Here is a 21,521-nt window from a genome sequence, read left to right as displayed (position 1 = left end):
AGAATACAGCCACATGTTTGTGCTAAGGAATGACTGATCAGTTAGTTTTAACAGTACCACGTCAGAAACAGATATCCACAGTGCCACTTTCTGTCACCCCTTGTCTTTTGCGTTGTGGAATACAATTCCTTTGGATTTTCCGACACGTCTAACACAGTGTACAAATGGCAGCATGGGACTGAAGGCATCACTGACCTGTTTGGAAAAATAATGCTTCGGAATTCCACCTCTCCTCTGCCAGTTTTATTTTTGTGTACCTTAAAGATCTCACGGCCAAAAAAAGGTTCCATTACACTGACCTATTTTGTTTCTAAATACTTTTTTCTAAATTCTTCCTTCTAAATTTTTCTTGTGCACCTTTTACAGTGTATAGTCCGCAAATTCATTGTGAAAAAAACATAAAAATGTATATATTTTAACACACTGTATGGTTTGCATTGTTTTGGGAGAGAAATGTGAAAAAACAAGACTGTAGAATCTAAGATCCTTTATCAACCTTTGTTACATGATGAATATCTTTTCAATACCTTTGATTGCAGTGGTCACATCTCTGCATTTCCACCCATTCTTCTGACAGCCAAAATATTTTTCTTTTTATTCCAGTGTAGATGGCATGGATGTCTCTTGCTGTTGTAGACTAAAAATGGAATGTAAATGAGATGCATGTCAACAAGAAACACTTTTGCATGCAGAGAGCTGTTTTTGTCAAGTCAAGGAGCTGACAATTATAAAACTTGACATTTGGTTATGTAACAGATTTCTGTGACTTGCATGGCATGTTTCATAATTAACCCAATTAAGAAATTTACTCTTGACAGTTAACATGTCCTCATTCTGTGCGACTCCTACAGCTTACTGTCTATGAATGAATTTACAGTATATTTTAGGTGAAGTTTACTGAAAATCCAATGGTTACTACAACATTGAGTTGATGTCTTTATCAACTGTCCAAAATCAAATAAAAATGAGAAGAAATATAAAAATAAAGTGAAACAGCACAAATATTCTGAGATGTGATTGAAGTGTTGTGTTACTTTTACATAAGTTCTCCTTTGTTGCTATATGGAAGCTCCGATGTAATGCCATAATTCTTTACACAATATTTTGTTTTTCACCAATTTACTGTACAAAGTCTTGTGTGTGATGTGCTTAAAATCCAGTACATTTGCAGTACTTAGATAGTGTAAGTGATTTGCTTTAATCTGATTGGTCTGCTTGGAGATGGATTTCAATGTATTCATGTTTCAGTTTTGTCTCCTTTTTATTTTTTCTTTGTCAGTTTCACACACATGGGTCACTGAGTGCCTGTGAAAAGATCCCTGTTAGTTGCATGAACAGCATCCTTCACTTCTCTGAAATCAGTTGGAAGAGTACCCTCCCCATTCTACCTCAACCTAGTGATGTAGAATGTAGATTTTCTTGTGCTTAAATTGTTCATTGCTGAGCAACATTGTTTTTTTCTAAAACAATAGACACAGATACTTCATACTTCATAGATACTTCATTGTCCACTACTGTGGGAATTTTTCTTTGGCTTTTCCCATAAAAGTACAAAACACACAAGAAAAACATTAAAGTCAAATGAAATTACATAAAAAACATGAAATGACAACATTACTCACATGTTGTTATATCAGATCAGCCAGGGTGTCTTTATTTTGCTGTGCACAAGTGGCTCCTGGGACTGGCCAAGTTTCTGCTAATAATCAGTGAGAGCCTCATCACTCCTGCAGTCTGGAGTTGATTAATAACGGGCAGTTTGAAACAACTGCTTTGATAAGACAGGGATATATAAAAGTGAAAAGAATTATTGATTTAAAATGTATATATAAAAAGAAAAAGTGATGAAAGCTACTGCTTGAATGTTGTACTACTAGTAGTACTACTAATATACTGTATTCTTCATGTACACATAGCACATACTGTACAGTATAGCATTTCTTTTCCCAGGAAATCATATCAACACACTACATAATAAAATAAAGGAGACAGGTACTGTATACCAATGCTGTAAAGCATTTTCTATTATATTCTGTAATCCAAAGGAAACTAGTGCAAGGAAAGTAAAACAGGTGATATTTAATTCTGATTAAAATATAATCAGCTCAGTCCTAAATATGCTGCAATTTATGAATGTTTGTGGGTGCACCAGAAAAAACTGCATTACAATAGTTAAGCCTAGATGACGTGACTGTGCATTAGATTTTCTGTATCAGACTGGGAGAGCTGAATATGGATATGAGCAATGTGAACATGATCTACAAAAGCAAGACTCTCTTCAAAGACGACCCCAAAATTCGTCATCTGACTTCCTGGACTGATTCCAGAACCAGTGGTTTGTAGTCAAACTAAAGGTTATATATTTCTGTAGATGAAAGGAGGGCCCCTCAACATACAGTAGCTTCAGTCTTGTCAGACTTTAGTGTAGTAAGGACACGGTTATTAACATTATTTAAGCAGTTTCGTTTTTCATGCAATCATCAATATTTGGTGTGAAATGAAAGCATAGAAATGAAAACTGACGGGACCAGATTATTATTACCCATAACAAAAGCTGTTTCTGCACTATGCATGTATACGTTAGCAGACTGCAATGGTTCACATGAATAGCAGCAACCCATTCTAGAACCTTTGTTGAAAATGGTAAATTCAGAATCACTGAGCATGATGGAATCTGACATTCTGCTTGGTTTACATAGGGGCAATAATGTGCGAATTTCAGATGATCCATGATCTGTGCATGATAATGGAGCAGATATGTAAAATTTGAACACAGCAAGACAGTGGGAATAAGATCCAAGGAACACGTGGTAGGTTTCAATCAAGTGATCATTCCAGGCAGCGGCTGAGAAAAAAACTCCATGAAACTGAGCAGGGTGAGATGTACTGAGCCTCAGAATACCTTAATTATTCACAGAAGTGGAATTGCAAAACCCATCTGACTTTGGATGTCTTCAATTTGAAACCTGAAAAACCAGGAACTGACTGTAGACTTCAAAAGTGGTGCTCTTAACTGGATTTAAAAGATAATGAGTGCTGGAAAAAAGATGATTACTTTCTTCAAGTGGCTTCCAAAAACACCTTGACTTTGTGGCAGTGCATTACTACAGGATTGTTGATGTTGCTTGAAGGCAAGTAAATGAACAGACAGGCCAGTGTCTCTCCATTTAAATTAAAAAAGATGGCCATGAGATTTCATGGTGTGATGATGGTAGTTGTACAGAGATATATACTGATGGCTTAACATTTTAATACCCCCATTGGTGAAACAAAAAAAATGTTCTTTCACTTTAAATGAGTTTATTAATGTTTATAATGTATCTCTTCTTTCTTTCAGCTCTCTTTAATTTAATTCCCGTTGGACTGCGAGTGGTAGCAATCCAGGGAGTGAAAGCTGGTCTCTATGTTGCGATGAATGGGGAGGGATTCCTCTACAGCTCGGTAAGATGATGATCTTTCATTTTCATTGAACTGGTTACAGGTGACTTCGTGCTAAGTGAATACTGAATGTAACTAAGATCTAAGATGCTGGCTGAGAGAACAGTAAATCACACCTTTGTTTAAAAGCTATTTTGCTGAAAGACATTTGTAGGCCAGGAGATAATGATATTTGCAGACCGTTCTATGATTTAGCGCTTAATGAAAGTGATGACCATTTACAGTACTGCATACAGTATAAGCATCTTTAACACTTTTTGTTTAAGTCCTGTTATACAACACACAACACAGGAAGAAGAACATTGATCCCTATACCAATATAAACTATTTTCAATGAAACAGAAAGTGAACAATTTGTACAAGACACACTCCCCCTGAAAAAACATGTATTTTCTAAAAAGTTAAGCTTGCAGGCCTGCTTATCAATTTTAAATCATTATGCTTACTGCCGCTTTACCAAGTCTATTCTTGAATTTCAGTCCCTTTGCAAATTGACATTGTTCTCCTGAAATGCACTGTAGCTTTGACATCTGGAGGCATAGACGTGCTCATGTACAAACATACGAAAGAGCCTCTTATCTGCAGACCAAACTCATTAAACATCAGTGGAAAAGAAAGAAAGTTTCAAACTGGCAAACTCCCCTGAAGTTAATTTTTAGAAGTGTCAGCAATGAACAGCCCCCCTGCAGCTCTGGGTCTTTTGGGAGACACCGCATTTAATTAATTAATGTAAATTGGAAGTACTGTACTCCCACACTTCTATGTAGACAGGTAGATGTCAAGTCTAATTACCACTGCTTGTTAGGCTGAAGAATATCTCCACTTAAAAAAAAGTTCTAAAATGTGTGACTCAGGACAAAAGCAGTCCACATTCTGAGTGGGCATAAGGACTCTCCTGCTATCTACAGCTGGTTTCTGACAATTCGTAAACATTGGATTTATGGATATACACACACCTCTTGATCAAAAAAACATTCAAATGATATCGTTTTAACAAAATATTGTATTGTGTTTTTTATACAAAGTGGCTGTTGGGTGTTTGGCTTCCTGCTTCTTTTCGCTTTTTAGTTTCAAATCTAAGGTCTTAGTAAGAGGATCATGCATATTAAAACAGCGCTGGGAAAGTGCTGAATATTTCATAGTGTTGCATAACAACAACACTGATCACAAATGGTAGTGTGAAATCTATCCAATCCTATGATATAATAGACTTGCCTCGTGGTATGTATGTTTATGTCTACATTCACATATACAGTATACAAATGTGAAAGTGCACCTTGTGAATTTAGCGTATTTTCTGTACTTTGTCATGGTTTTACTTTACTTTCTTCAGTTTTCTATGGGAATGACATGGCCCTACTGTTACTGTAAAACTACCATGCAAATTTCACCTTGGCCAGCCCACACAATGGTAGAGGAGCTCGGTTGGTAATGCATTGCCCTTATTACAGTGTTCAGCCCTCTCTGATCCAAACTCAGCACCTTCTCTCCCCCGTCAGTTATCTCACTCAAGATAACCTCCATCTTGCATGGACATTGACTGTGCTCAGACTTTCTATTTTTTTGGATTATATATTTCCATTCTTTTATGTATTCTTTATGAATATGAATCTCATATTAGAGTATAATAAGGTCTGAATGCTAAGGAGGTAACTGAACTTTAGCCTCGTGAAAGAAGGGTGTTCATTCCATCATTAGGATGGGTTGCAAGACCACATGATTATGGCAGTAGTTAGTGTTGTATCATCTGCGGGTAGTGTACATTGTGTCTGTATACTCTAGATGGATGGGTGGTTGATGGAAAAAGCTGTTTGCTGCTTTGTGTAGCCTTGGTGGGCCTGTAGGTGGAACTCTTCCCTCTGGACCAGTTTCCAAGCCATTGTCTCAGTGTGGTGATGTGGGATGCTGTGTTCTCAGAGGTGCCTTCCCTCAGATGATCATTTTCCCTTAAAATCTTGCCTACTTGTTCATTAGAGATCCCATGACTTTTTTGTGTAAAAGTAGGGAAATTACAGTAATTGTAGGATCCTCACTAGATTTCACTCTGGGCTTGAACTATCTGAACTACCGAAAGTTCACATCTCCTCCTTGTCAAAACACTTTTTAAATGCTTTGGAATCCTTCAGTTTGAAAAACACTGCAAGGACTTTTACAACAAGGATGTAAAGAACATATTCTCAGCAACAGATTGAGACCACATGGTTTTCATTTTACAAGTCCAGGCACTATGAGGTAAAGTATTGTATATTTACTTAGAATTTTTTTTGTCATTTTAGTTTCTCCAAATTAATATGCTTAGGAAATCAGTAGTGAGTGCACGAGGAGAAGCATCAGTTCACTTGCTCATTCAACTGGGATTGACCTCTTTTTCATGATTTTGAAATCATGAGTTTGAAACTGAAACATTTTCATTTTTCTGGAAAGTGGATGTAATAGAAGCAACCACCTTCTATTACAAGTGGAAGCATTCATTACATACTGTAACTGCACTATGAGGGTTCCTTGATTTCTGCCAGATGCAGGTAATGCCTATTGTATTAGGCAGAGTATGCCTTCTTAAATCTTTCCCTTGCTGTCTAATGTATTTCTATTAAGTTAACAATTTATGTAGTACTGGCACCATTTAAAGGTATTTCATTTTAGAAACATGTTCATTTTAATTCAAATTCCAATGTGTCAAGTCAAAAAGTAAACGTTTAACTCAAGATCAAACTTGACAAAACCCACAGAGGAGCCAAAGCAGTCCAAAAACATTGCCCTGAGCCACTGGGACACACAACGTGAGCAGCATTATGTTCTTGGATGTCTTAATTTCACCTAACCAAACACATTTCTGGAAATGTGCTCTGAAAAAACAAATTCCCTGTGCGATCACTTTGGTTTTTCTTACATAACAGCATCTGCTGTACTAAAGGTTCAGCCTTAATCCCAATAATGGGAAGAAAATAGAATTGCATTTTACATACTGTAGTCCTTTTGTGCAAAATTAAACACTGTTTATCACTTTTTTGAGAATCACTGAAAAGAGCAAAAAGTGCCCTGTATATACAGAACCTCATACTGTATATCACTTACTGTATACTGTATACCTATATGGTATATCCCTTATATACCCCTTTTTTCACGAGTGCAGATTTGCTGAAAGCATAGGCAAAAACTAATTAATGTGCATATTGCCGAGATTAACTTTCCACCTCTGAAAGGTTATTTGAAATGTCTTTATTTGTAAAGATTTACCCCAGCGAGCTTAAAACCCTCACTGAAAATGTACTTCTCAGGTAGTCTTATTATAACTTTGAAGGGAGCCTAAGATGCATTTCAATTTTTTGTTGTGGCCTGTTTGCTGAGTAAACATACAGTAACAGTGGCCAGTGCTCATCTGAAAGCCTACAGAGTTTGATGAAATTCATATGAGTGCCTCTGAATCTTTATGGATGGAATGAAACTGAAGTGATTTGGTATTGAGAGTGAGCTGCAGTCCATACAGCTCTCACAGAGTGATGCTTTACATTATTATACAGCAAATTAGATCTGCATGTTCCTAAGAAGAGATCATACTGACACCAATATACAGTAAGCAACTTGGAGAGAGGAATGCTGAAACTAAAATGGAAAGTACAGTAATCATGTTGAAGTAATGTTTTCAAGTCATCAAGACAGAGTGAGAATTGTAGAATTAAGAGTATCGCTGTTTCCATAACGCCACTGCTTTTTTGCATACAAAGTTTTCAATTACAAGGACAAAAACGGTTTCAAATGAGAGGAAAACTTTCAGACTATCATATTTGTGCTGTAGCCAAGATAGTCTATAATTTCATCCAGCATTTCTTAAAGGTGCCCAGAGCTTGGGCTTTAACCACCTGATGTGTGGAAACATGTTCATCATACTCACTTCTCTCTGAATAAAGAGCTGTTTTCTAATTTCTTTCTTAAATGAATTCACCTTAAGTTTCCAATTATGACCCTGTGTCCTTCCAGTGTGAGGCATCCCTTGGTTGTACCTTTTTATATCCTTAAGGTTTAGTGTGCCTGGATCCCATGTCCTCTGTTCTAGACTGAAGAGATTTAGCTCCCTCAACATGTCTGTATATGACAGTACTTGGAGACCAAGAATTATTCTTGTTGCTATTTTTGAACTCTTTCTAAGGTTACAATATATTTTCCATGGGACAGTGACCAAATCTGAAGACGATATTCTAAAAAAGGTCTTACTTGTGCATTGTAGAGCTTAAACATAACAAGCCTGGTTTTAAATTCCATAGTTTTTGCAATGTACCCCAGCATTTTGTTTGCTTCTCAGTTGCTTTCCCATACTGTCTTGATGAGGACATACAGTACCACAGAAGAATGTGCATAAACACCCAGATCGTCTTGAGTGTAACGTCTATCAGCTCAGAAACACCCATGCTATGGTGTATGTACAGTATACTGTATGTTCCTACTACTAGTGTGGATCACCTATAATTTATTTCCTTTGTCAAGCATCTGCCCATGACATGAGAATATGGTCAGACAGTGACAATGGAGTCTCCATGCAACAGGATTATTACTGTCTCAGTAGCAGCACTCCACTGCCCCCTACTGGCAGCATGGGCCCTGACCTTCTCATTCTGTGTATCTTTATGGACTCTAGAATGCAGTCCATCCCAGTAGCCTGAGGGGAGAGAAAGGGTAATCGTAGAATTTAAAGAAAAAACTGTGGAAGCACATTCATCTTTATTATGGAGATGTGAGTTTGAAGGAAATTGAGAGGACCCAAACGTTAGTTTCCATAAGTTCAAGTAATCATTTATAGTACTTGCATTAAACATTCTCAAAGTTGTTTATCACAATGGCATGTTAAGCAAAGTAAATCTCAACACTAAACACTGAAGTGTTTGACCATTGGCACTGTTGGTGGTGGGCTGGTTTTCTTCACTGCAGAAGTTAATACTGCAATAATGCTGACTTGTACCATATGCCCCGAAAAGCACTGAAATCATCAAAACTGGTTAGCAGATGAGGTGCATGTACACTACCACTGCCAAGAAAGAGATGGAGAATAAAGCTTTGGGAGCCAGTACTGATCCCAGGAGAGGTCAACATGGGAAGAACTAATGTGAGTTTGACCTGGAACTCTTTTCACTTTCTGGGCCTCCTCTCCACAAGATCAGAACACAGGAGGAAAAGTGGTGTTCGTTTCAGGACGGCAACTGGAAACTGCACGAAAAATTCATTTCACAGACTCCTCCCTTCCAGCGAATACCATAAGTCATCAAATAGCACTGATGACAGTGACAGGCAAATTACTGTTGTCCGGCATACACAGCAGGTAGGAAACTCACAGCCAGTCACTGTTGTATGCAGTACAGTCTATGTTGCATTATTGATATGCTAATGACTGTACTTGTAGGAGTCAGGAACAAGCTACCAAGTCATGTTGCTGAAGCGGTCATGAAACACTTGAAGGAAATCTTTGGATCAATTACAGTAGACACTGTACTAATTACTTAATGGGCTGGATGGTAGAATGGCCTCCTGTCATCTGTAACCCTTCTTACAGTATCTTCTTATTATTGGCAGTTTTTTTTCTCAGTACAACCGCCATGAAAGTAGACAGGTAGACGACAGTAATACCTTTACATGTTTAAATATAGAAAATGAGGATGTAAAATCTACCCACCTGTCTATAATTGTTACATGCTGCATATCTCTGAAGGTGAAGTAGGCAAGGCATAATTAATCTAATGGAAACAATGGAACGGAAATGAAGGGCATTACATCTTTTATAAGCTGTTTCGTAATGCTTAGAAAATAGACTGCAGAGACACTCTGAAATGTAATGTTCATCATTTCGCATCAGGTAATTTGCTATAAGGCAGACTTTCATCACTATTAATTTTTTAAAGCGTTGAATTATATAAAGCATGCAGTTTGCCTCAGATGCATCATACCTGAATGATACTCAAGGTTACACAGTTTTAAAAAGCTATGGAGTCTGATACATGGATAGCCCAAGAAGCCTGCGAGCTCTTGTTTTTATTGAGGAAAGGCAGATTGTAAGCCAGGAACGATTCAATGGTAATACATTTTCTAAATCACTTTCTTAAATTGCAGCATTTCACTGACTGTGTTTTCCAAGGGCTGGTTGAATTACTGACATGATGGTATGGTGAGAGGTTGTATAGAATGTTCAATAGCCGTCAAGGACACTTAAAGTTATTGGATGAAGAAGAAAGACAGTATTGACTCTCTTCTAATCACAATAATGATCCCCTGTCAAGATCTTACAAGCAGCAATTCTTCAGCCACACAAAACTTGTTTACGGCCCATAAGGGAATCAGCCTGAAGATTTCCTCTCAGGGACACCGAGAATTGTATAGCACAAGATTATCAAATGTTGCTCATTTTTGTACAAGTTTTTTTTGTTCTGTGTCCTTTTTCATCATCCTAAACTGAGTAGGAGGTTCCCTAAACCATCAGATTTGATAATGAGCTCAAGTACTTCGAAAACATCCTTGATTAGCAAAAATAAAAACCCACAGCTCACAATAAAATCATATTTAGATAGACAGATTTATTGATCCCGAAGGAAAATTGAGGAATATTTCTTATACTCTGTATTTTCTTAGAGGACATGCATGGCTGTTTCCATCTCTATAGCTCTCATCAACTGTGACCCGACCACACAAAAGATACTGTATATATATAAATATGTCTGTGAAGTTATAAGGCTATACGGATCTGCATTCATATTCCTCTGACCTTATCATCTAAATCAGAGTTGTCCAGTCCTGGCCCTGGAGTGCTGGTATGTCTGTGGATTTTTTAGGTTTCTTTAAAGTACCAGTGTCTTATGAGCTGGGAGATGCTGTTCAAAGGATCCAATTGAACCAACAGAGAGGTGATTTGAATTGACACCCCAGCCTTCCATGACCTGGGTGGGTTACACCTGATATAAACATTTATTGCACCTTTAAAAAATAGCATGCAATCGGTGTTCTCGTTTTATTGCAATGAAGGTCCCCTAAAACATTCTGCAATTGATATCTTTGGCAATAATACTTACAATTAATAATTGTAGTGGAATCATACTGTATAATGATTCGTGTCCTCATGTCCTGCAATTACATTGTAATTAGCAGACCGTGATTTAGATTAATGTAATTTTGAACTCTAGGGCTGATGTTAGTGATAGAATTTCCTATTTTCCTAAGGCTGTTCTTTTTATGAGCTTTTGTAATAAGGTACCTGATATATTGTAAATCTAAACTTTTGGAGAACTGGAGAGGAGCAGTTTAGTAAGCCATAATACTTCTTTTTATTTATTAAAGGACATAACTGCATAAACAAGTTTATATGCTCTAATTATTGGCATTACTGAGTTCAAATTCTAATGTATTTTTTAAAAATCTACCAAAATTTTATGGAATAATTGATGAAGATACTGCTGGAGGTATTGGATTGTAACATTTAGTTTATGTCTTTTATTTTAAAAAAACAAATTAAATATTAAAAGATGTTCATATGGACTTGTATACAGATATGTACAGTTTTAAAAGTATGTTGGTGTTAAAGTCATTTATACATATTATTTAATTGTGTTGACTTCATTTAGAATTTTTACCACCATCTTTTTTAATAATGCATTTATAGATGACTGGTATTCATATGAGGCAAACGAAGTGAATTATTTCCTTTGGAGGAATTTGAAGATCTGTTGTTGAACGTCTGACTCCTGTAAATATAAGTTTTCTCTTAGAGTTAACTTGTTCATTTGCTATTCAATGTATAATTTCGTAGTGGCTCCCTGTGTCTAAGTGTTATATCCAATATCCTTTGATTTATTGTGTATGAATTTGAAATTCAGACCATGTTCATTGCTCCTGCAGTTTGATATGGTGATCTTGTTAATTGCCTGCAAGGAATCGTTCGCAAATCCTTGTTTGCCCCTAGCCTGAAGCTTTTGCTGCTGTTTTTGATGTGCAGGTATTTGACTTTGATGCTACATAATCCACATGGATTGTAGCACACTGGACTTACTTTCTGTGTCTTTTCTGAGTGTTAAATAGTTTGAATGCAAAAATAACACAGCTGGACATTTGAGACATAATTACAAAAGGAAGTTTTTTTCAGCTGAAGCTGGTTGTTAGGTTTTTGACCAACGAGATTATAAAGTTAATAGAATTCTTGTGTTTCCTGTGTGCAGATGGGTTCAGAGCGTATTCAGATATCTTATTATATGCATAACAAACTTAGCCATGACAAGGAAGAATCCACTTTACCTAACCCTCCTTTTATGGAAAGGATTCAATACCTGATTTATTGACTTACAGTAGGGGCAGCGACTGGACAGCGGCCGATGACTGCGGCCTTGGTCATCTGTCCCTTTGGAATTTGCATGTTTTCTCTGTGTTTTGTATAGATTTTCTCTGACTCCTCCATGTTCTTCCCAGAGACATGCTGGCTATTCTGAATTGTCCTTTTCTCTGTGGCTCTGGAAACAACTGCCATCCCATTCTGGAGAGAACGTTCTGGGACCATATTCCCAGTCCCCCTACATCAGCTTGCCATGATCCTAAGCAGGATAAGCAACCTACTGATACTGGATAAGGTTACTGAATTAGTCTAGGTATTCACATTTGTAAGACCCATTATTCCTAGTATTTTTGAGTACTTACCCATGACTGTAGCACTGCAGTAGATGAGATGAAAAAAAACATGTGTGTTCTCTGGGATGTACTGTATGTGCTCACACTTTTACTGGTGGCTTATCTTAATTTTGATATGGTATCCTTTGGTTTCACTGTGCCATGCCACACTAGATAATGGGAATAGTACTGTATTATATGCCTTGATAAAAGATTTCTATGTAATATTTTTAGTATAGTATACTGTGGTATTCATTTGGTCAAATGCAGTAAAAAGGCAGTACAACCTCATAAATAATGTGTCAGATTTACTAATGTGCTGCTGACTCTCCCACAACAGTCTTAGCAGTTAATGGCAGATTGCACTGTAACTTCTGATTGTTGCTCTCACAGCCTAGATTTGAACTCCTATGAATTCTGAACTGGGAATATGAGTATTCCCAAATGGGAAATTTGCTTTGCAGGCAGATAAAAAGATGTGCACAATACTGTACATAATACAATTATTGTAACTCTGCATGAATCCATTAACAAAACAAGTCAGAAGCTTCAAAGAATCATTTTAGTCCAATATTAATAAAAAAACTGAGGTGATCAGTAGCCTGATCTTGGGATACTGTGCAGTAGGACATGACATCTTTCAGTTCCACAATTTCAGAATGTGGCTTTCTTAACATTTCTCTCTACATTAAATTATTGAAGTAATTTCCCCCCATCTTATTTGCTGTGCTGTTAGGTTGCTGTTGCCTTATTGGTTACTGTGTATGACTTCAGTAAAATGATGAGTTGGATCCCTTCCTATATGTGAAGTGTTCTGGGACCATTCCGGATGGAAAGTACAACATAAATGAAAGCAATTACAGTTTTTTTATATAGATTTTTTTTTTGCTGTGTTGTTTTTCCTGTGTTGTTGCTGTGTGTCTGTCTGCTGGCAGTGATATGATGTAGGAATAATCTCAGCTAAGCTCTCACTGATAATGTGCACCCTTATGTAAGTAGAAACATACTTGGGTTTTCCTCTTTTCTTTCTATCTAAAAACCAAACACGGAGATTAAAACAAATCTTCTGAGTGTTCTTTTTCTGAAGTACTGATTCATTCAACAAAACACATAATAATATAAATGCTTATTTCCAGTTATGGTACCACCTTCATTAAAGCCTTAGTGCTGGGGCCAGCAATATATCTTGTTTATAAAGGGATGTCTGACTCACAGGTCACTTAAAGACAGTCTACGTACAGGTAGCTTAGAACTATTTTAGTACCAGGATATCTTAATTCAAAGAGGCAGTGAATAATTTACACAGCGCCAAACTAAATTTAACAAAATTGGCTTCTCTTCATTTTGTAAAGGAGAAAAATAATGAGGTTCCAATCTAAATCAACCTAAATGCAGCCAAAAAAATGTTTTTCTTTTAGAATTGTCTAAATCTTAAAGCTCTCAGGTGTTAAGGGTAAATGTTTCAGGGCTTTTAGGATTTGATTTTATAATTCACAAGAGGCATCAATGGTGTTAACCCTCTATAGGAACAAGACCTATAAATATACTTAGAGTTAAGTGATATTAAGTATTTCTAAAACACTTTGTGTGCCTGGATCAAACAGCCTATTGCCTGTCACAGGAATGTAGCAAAAGAGTCCACATTGCTCTGTTAGCCTGCTCATATCTAACAGATGTTGTCCAGTAGTTAATGAAAAAAATTTCTTCTCCTCAGCAAAGAAATGAGTTAATTGTACAAAAATATACTGCAGTTCTGTACGATCGTGGGGACTTATCTTATGGCTTACTGTAAATTGCTAAACTGAATCAAACATTGGCTAATTCTTTTGTTTCCTTCATATCAACACTGCTGTTATGATCCTAAATGCAAATGAAAGGAGGCACTTAATTCCAATTCACTTGCTTAGCTGCTCATAGTTTATTGATTAAACCACATCATGAGGTTGCTTCTTAAATTACTCTGGTGAATTCATTTTGGAATGTGTATTTGCTGTTAATAGCCAGTTGTGTCCTTTCTTCGTGGTTTTGTGTAGTTGAATTAGAAGAAATGGATTGTGCCGAGCTTTGCTAATTTTTAATTGCCCAGTCATCCACCCTGGAGTCCTTTCTAGAACAGTAATATCTTTTGTGAAGGCTGGTGGTTTGATTGGGTTTAGCATCACATTTCTCAGTTTGGATTCATCCTCTTTTATTATGTATCCAAATGTCCCGGTGACCACGTTTCACTTCAGTCACACAGTGTAGATGAGGGCATCAACATAAATATTTTGTTTTTTCATATGTTGCCTTACAAACATTCTTTGTAAAACAGATTCATTTGTTGTATGTGTATATGCCAGTGACTTAGTAAACCCAAACATGGTTTTACAGTATGACACATTTGACTCCCAAAAGGTCTACTTTAAGTAGGGATTCATTGACAGGCTGTGATGTGTGCTGTGCCATGGGGAAACAACCTGTTTAAATGTGGAACTACACTGTATTATAGTGGACAGATGGGCCATGCATTACCACCTCACATTGCCACTGTGCTGTTCTTGCCTTTATGTCTGCAGGCTTGGCAGTGCAGTGCAGAACCTTAAGATCAACAACAGAATGAGAACTACATTACAGTGCTGACAATAAGGTTGTGAACCCCCCTGATAATTATGGGAATTATAATTTCATACCATGGTACCCTTTAATCAAACCAGTCTTTTCTCAAATCACCAAAAGGCCTTGTACAGTATTGACCAATTTAATGTTTTTTTAGATGCGAGGCTGCATGAAGTAGAAAAACATGAATAAATAAGAATTACTGTAGTGCACATGATATTATTGAACCCCCTAGCTGACTTCTCACAATTAAGGGGGTAATTGTGGTTAATCATGAATCAGGTGGTTCATTAATTGCATAAGACCTACACAAGTACTGAGCTTGGGCAGCCCTGTCCCATATAATGGACAGGAACTTTGTGAGTCAGTAGCATTCAGGTTCATGGAAATAAATAAAGTCTGTATAAAAAAATATACCTAATAAAAATGAGTAGTTGATGCTCATCAGTCTGTGTTACAAGGTCAATTCTAAACATCTGGGTTTCCATCCATCCACAAATTAAATACTTAGCATCAGCAAGATGGGTTATTCTCTAAATACTACTGACTTATTAATATGTTGCTGGAATATAAATGCTTAAATATTTTTTATCTGATCTAATTAAGGAAAGATTTGAATAAGCTCCCAGGAAAAAAACAGTGTTACATCTAATGTCTGTGAATGAGATTTTATGGAATTCATTTTCATTTTTACAGTGGCCTTTTGCAACAAAGTGTAAAGCACTTTGGAGTGCAACTTGTTGTGAAGACAATATATAGTCAAATAAATTATTAGAAAGTTGCACTGTGAGTCACAGCAAGAACACAGATTCCCTACTTTTGAAATTTCTCATTCAGTCCTGATTGACTGCAATGACCATAATAGGACAGCAGGAAATACTGTAGTAGCACTCCCTCCCTGATTTTTTTATTGTGCATATTTTGCTTTGTATCAGGATTTCCTTTATTTTATATATTTTCATATATTCTGCCATGTAGTGCTGGAGCCCTGGGTTCAGTTCTGGACCTGTGGTGCTATCTGGGTAGAGATTGTATTTTCTCTCCATGTTTTTGTGGATTTCCTCTAGGTGCCCTGGTTTCCTCCCACAGTATAAAGACATACTGGTAAGTTAATTGGCTTCTGGGAAAATTGGCCCTGGTGTCAGTGTGTCCGTGTTTGTGTCTGTGAGCCCTGTGATGGACTGGCTTCCTACCCAGGGTGTATCCTTTTTTTTTGCCCCTTGCTTGCCATTGGATAAAGTGATTAGAAAATGGAAGGATGGATATATTTGCATCAGACACTTCGGGTTTTATGCCAGATTGAGTTCATGTACCAGGTGGGCCTGTGGAGGAACTGGTCACATGCATAGCCGAGTATCTTCACCAAATTGCTCAAGGGCAGGGTTCACATCTGTCACCTGCCTGGTTGGGCGAATTCTCAACAGCTGTGAAAAATGGCTTTTGAAGAGGCTGGTGGCTTTAGCCCAGTTTCACAAGCATGGCACTAAGAGCTGAGGTTTCACAATGAGTCTCTTACAGTGCTACACTTCTATTTACAGCAGCTTTATTTAAAATGCTTCCAAATGTTTCTCTGGCCCTGGTATGGTATTTGTGAGGATAAGGCAGTATTTATTTTCAACAAAATCATTGCCGTTTTATGTTAAATTCTCCATGGACATTTTATTTCTTCTGCATATAGAATTTCTAAATTCCTTTTACTGTATCTTTGTTTGGTGCCTTTGATTTCCTGATTGTCATTTACATAGATTGCATTTATATTACCACGGTTTGTGATACAGGGCCAGAACTCTTTGGGAGAATGCTCTAGCTGTAAAGAATGCTATTTCTGTAATGTGTCTCCTACTGAGTAGGAGGAAATACATAAAGACAATGACAAAATGATGACATTTGGAGCTGTGTGATACACTGTATATTGCAGTGATGATGACTGGGTTTTTAATATCTGTATTTCTCTTCTAGTGCAGTGTTATTGCTATGTTGTAATATGTTTCTTTAACTGCATTTAAATGAATACTAATAAAGCAACACCTCCCAAAAATATTTTGCTTAGCTGAGAGAAAGGCCTGAGTATAGAAACTCCAAGTTGCAAAGGAGTGAAAATTGTAATCACTACAATCCAGTCTCCATTTTCAGTGTTGCAGTTTCGATCCCATAAATTATGATACAGGGTTGTGCAGGTTGTTTTTCTTTAGATTTAATTCGTTTGTTTTGTTAATGTCACACCCTGAAGATTGGGTTAGAACTAGAAACCACATATGCTCACTCACATGTACTGTACTGTACTGTATATTGCCACACTGTATACTGTACACAGTATAGTACACTATATACCGTATACACGCTGTTTATATTTCAGACGTGATAGGATTGCAAAAATAAAAAGGTGTGCGAATAACAGTAGTAATGTAATCAATGATGAGGTAAAATTGTATTTAATAACACTATTTCCTCTCTATTTAAAACAGTGTGTTGATGGTTGTATGTTAGTGTGCTGTGGCAGGCCTTGCAGATTTCCAGCAGAAGTGCCAAAATGTTATTGGAAGATTTTGAAAATTCAAAATGGTCTAGGCTTTCCATTAACCTAGTTGTTATCAAGTTGTATTGATGCATTCTTGAGCATTGTTTGGCTCTGATTCAGGTTAATTGGTTTTCAAGAAATGAAAAATGTGGTAGATCTCTTGCCTACTTCTGTAGTGCTCGTCCAGTAAATTTACGTTCAGAAACTCCAGACCAGTTTCACTCTTTCTGGGGTGATCAGTGTGAAGCAGATGTATCCTGGCTGGTCTTTGGCTGCTGATGTTTGGCCTGGCTCTCCTTTCACTCACAAGGATGGAAAGCGTACTGTATAATAAACACATTGTGCCACTTAAATAGAAGAATACACTGATTTTTGTGAATACCTGGTACTATTTAAGGATGTGGTCTACTACTTGTGCAGTTTATTTATGAGATTCTTGAAAATCGTAATGCCCTCACAATAGTGGTTTCTTATATTTTTTACATTTGTACAGTACTTTATCTACAGATGTGGGATTACATGAAATATTTGGAACCCCTGTATTTTAATGTCTGGTTATTAAGCAGTTTCTTGTGTTGCAGCATTTGTGTCATAACGTCTAAATTTATTTCAATTTTCCTTTGACCTACATTCTGTGCAGTAACTACAAGTTAAGTACATCAAATTAGAAATGCCATGCATTTTTAACTAAGGAACTGCTACAGCTTATTCATCAAAATTGTGGAGCCTGCTGTTTCTTGCTCAGCCAGCCAGAGCTCAGTCGACTCGGTCAAAAGTGCTGCAAGAGAAATAAAATTTATTTGAAATTGTTCACATCAACTTTATATACCTTTCAGAAGCCTGTGACGTGTGATGTCAAATAAGTACATATGTAAAATGAATTCTTCTGTTTTCTCACATTTAAATCTGAATTTTAAAGAAAAAATGACATACAGGTACTGTTTAGGCCATAAGTACAGTATACTGTAACTGGATATAACATACGTTATTTAAAAATATTGAGTTTTAGTTTATCAAAATAGCATTTGCTGTTAATGAATTTACATATTTATACCATTGTAATGTATAGAGAGAGATGCAATTTTAGAATTTAGCAGCAAAGAACAATTGTCTTTTAATGATACAATTGAATAGGATTTGAAAATATTCTTTATTATAAGAGTTTATTTCACTTGATCTATTGCAAGAAATCTGCCTAAAAATAAAATTCAGTAGTAACAGAATTTGAATCGAAGGACAAGTAAACATGGACTTGAAATAAATGTGTCAATCATCAGGAAACTCTTTTTGTATTTTCTCATGTGTTAAATGACGTTTACAATATATGTCCAAAAGGATAAAAACTAAAACACCATTGATGGTGTGGCAAACCATATTTATATGGATTGCAGTTGCAGTGGATGTGCCACTAGAGGCCGCTATATGGCCTTTACTGTTTGTAAATAGCCACAGTGGGTGTTAAGTCCATTTAAACTGTATTATGCCTTGGGTCAAATATGTTTTTTGACAGAGTGTAACACAACAATGCAACAAAAACAAACATCACCAACAGACTTCAAGACAACAATGGTTCTGGACAGTTATTACACTAAATAAGAGAGTAACTGTATTTTACATTGTTTGAGAATGAGATTGCAGAGGGGATGAACTTTCCATTTAGACTGAAATAGACTCAAAGTTTATTTCTATTACACTTGGGGACAAAGATATGTCTCCCAAATGGGAGTAGTGTGAAGTCACAATGTAGACTGTGAGACGTATACTCCATAATGCTCTTAACCTTCTTTACGATCCTTTGTAGAGGGAAGTTTGGTTTATTTGATTTGCCCCAGTGATTTTACTGCTTACAGTATCTTCACTATTTTTCCTTCCTATTATAGTTAGCTATGCTGATGTCAAACCAACAAGTAACACTGTTGTGAAATCACTTTTGATAAATAAAATACTTCTGTCTACGTAAAAGAAACTGAGTTTTTCTTTAAAAGTTTCTGTTGGCCCTTTTTTAAGAAATGGTGTCACAGCATGGATGTTCCATCTTAGGCTTTTATCTGTTACTAGTCCCAAATACATGTAGAAGTTCGAGTAAGTAGCTTTGTCAGGTAAAGGTTTATTCCATGCTGAAAGGAAAATACATGAAAAACAATGTTTACCTCCCAAATACAAGAAGTCATTGAGTACCTCTCTACTCTGACTACTAATTACAGTGGGTTGGAAGAGTGTCACATTTTTCTTAAAATCAGTGATTCACAAATTATTATGTTTAACTGGTGAAGGAGTGAAGAATTTCCCATTCTCACATGGGTGCAGTTAACCCTTGTTTGGTATACAGTATAAAGGATGTGAATGGTGGTAGTTAGGTCTGAGTGCTGTTTTTCTTTTTTGCTTTGTTGTGTGTGACTTACAGTACACAAAAGGCATACCAGACAACCTCCTTTCTTTGTGGTTTTTGTAAGGTTTGTGTGCATGCACTTGTCGCACGACTGTCATACAGTTATATGACCAAGCCTTAGCTCATTTAAAAATGATGTCCATTATATACTGTATGGGTTTAACTATTTCATGTCTGATATCTAAAATCATGTCCACAATTTAGAAGTCTTGATATTTTGTCCATCCATTTTCTAATATCTTTATCCAGTTCAGGGTTGCGGGGAGCCGGGTCCTATTCCAGTAAGCAATGGGTTAAAAGTGGGATACACTCTGAACAGAATGCCAGACCATCTCAGGGTACACACAGATATAATCACACACACTCACATCAGGGCTAGTTTTCCCAGAAACCAGTTTACCTATCAGTACATCTTTGATTGTGGGGGGGTACCAGAGTCCCCAGAGGAAACCCATTAGAACACTCAGAGAACATACAAACTCCACGCATTTGCGAGGAAGCCATGCTAAACACTGCACTGGGCCACCCTAGTTATTTTCTGTCCAGCTCAAATTCAGTCATTTAAAGAATCAAAATCCTACCATGTGCTTTACAGAGAAACTATCTTTAATGTGAAATAGGCTCCAAGCCTATGTGGCATCTTCTTACCCTCACAGCTAAGTAGATTATGAGCATATGTATGCAGAGTTTCTTTGCCATGTCAATACTCTACAAATGGAGCAAACAGTATTCCAAATGGAATGTTTAATAGCCGAAAATGTGCTGTCTCCTCATCTGGATGTAGAGAGTGTCCCTGTTCAGTCGTTTGCTGATTAATGCAACCTTTTTAGAGTGCTTAATTGATCACCGTTGGTAGCAGCAGTGGTGTGTACAGTTGCTGCAGTATGCTGCAGAATTCAAGCACATAATGGTTGAAATTGGACAATTTGCAATAATAACTGACCTTACTGTACCTGAAAGAAACTACTGGAGGTTTTTTCTTGCTCAGCTTGCATCTCCTGTTTTATAATTATGAACAGCAGCAATTTTCAAAAAAGTATGTTCTTATCTGCAATTAGGAACACTTTGGCCAACACATTTTTTTTTCATATTTTTTAGACAGTAAGCTGAATTCTACTATATGTGCAAAAAACATTAAGGGTATGCTTAATGAAAATTTTGAACATGGTGTCATTATGTTTGATTGTCTGACTTGTGTTTGATGGAGTATATTCCCTAGTTTTATAAAGAATCTTGCACCTTACATTTGCCTGAGAACCCAAGTCAATTGCTTGCAGTTCTGGCTAGTGGTTCTAGGTGGCGCTGCCAAAGATCAGATCCCGGTGAAGTGGGGTTTTATCTTGGGAGGATTGTTTTCATTTTATTTTTATTCTAACACAGCCCGTCATGTGTCTCTGCAGTGTGTGTACTGTACATGTGTGTTTTTGCCGACATTGTTGTTCGTGCAGGTGTGTTTCAATATGCTAACAGTGTGCAGATTCTGGTCACAAGATGGCTCCCTCCCAACCTTGTTCAATTGAATCAGCCTTCTCTTTTTCACCTTTTTAATGAATAAGAACGATTAGAGATGACAAACAAAATGAAACCATTTGGCCCATGTAGCACATTTGGGAGTTAGTAGTTAATTATTCCAGGGATCTCATCCAAACTTTTTCCAAATGTAGAAAGAACATTAGTGCTGGTTTCACAAACATAGGTGGACATATTCTGGTTGGGCATTTCTGTTTCATTCTCCTACAACTTTTTGGGTAAAGAGATGCCATCTGCTTGTAAATGGACTGTATTTATAAATATGTAAATAGAAATTGCAAGACTGCATGTTTTTAGATCTTTGAACAAAGAGATGTCAAATTCCAAAATAACACCACTTCCACTGACCCGGTGAAGTCATTCCCTCAGCCATCAGAGCACCGTCTTGTAGTACTGCAGCAGTCCCCATGTTTGTGGGTG

At 36.9% G+C, this 21,521-nt stretch overlaps 1 protein-coding gene across 2 annotated transcripts in view; it reads left to right on the top strand.

Annotated features, from left to right (window-relative positions):
• fgf12b (fibroblast growth factor 12b) overlaps window positions 1-21,521 on the top strand; it is a 140,879-nt gene that overhangs the window by 91,798 nt on the left and 27,560 nt on the right. For both annotated transcript variants that reach the window (XM_088914722.1, XM_088914723.1), the window contains exon 4: window positions 3,338-3,441. In XM_088914722.1, the coding sequence (XP_088770848.1) occupies window positions 3,338-3,441 (104 nt within the window). The remainder of the gene's footprint in view (window positions 1-3,337; window positions 3,442-21,521) is intronic.

Source organism: Atractosteus spatula, chromosome 4 (genome assembly GCF_055471065.1).
Source record: "Atractosteus spatula isolate fAtrSpa1 chromosome 4, fAtrSpa1.hap1, whole genome shotgun sequence".
NCBI classification, from domain to species: domain Eukaryota; kingdom Metazoa; phylum Chordata; class Actinopteri; order Semionotiformes; family Lepisosteidae; genus Atractosteus; species Atractosteus spatula.
This window is presented reverse-complemented; position numbering and strand designations above follow the sequence as displayed.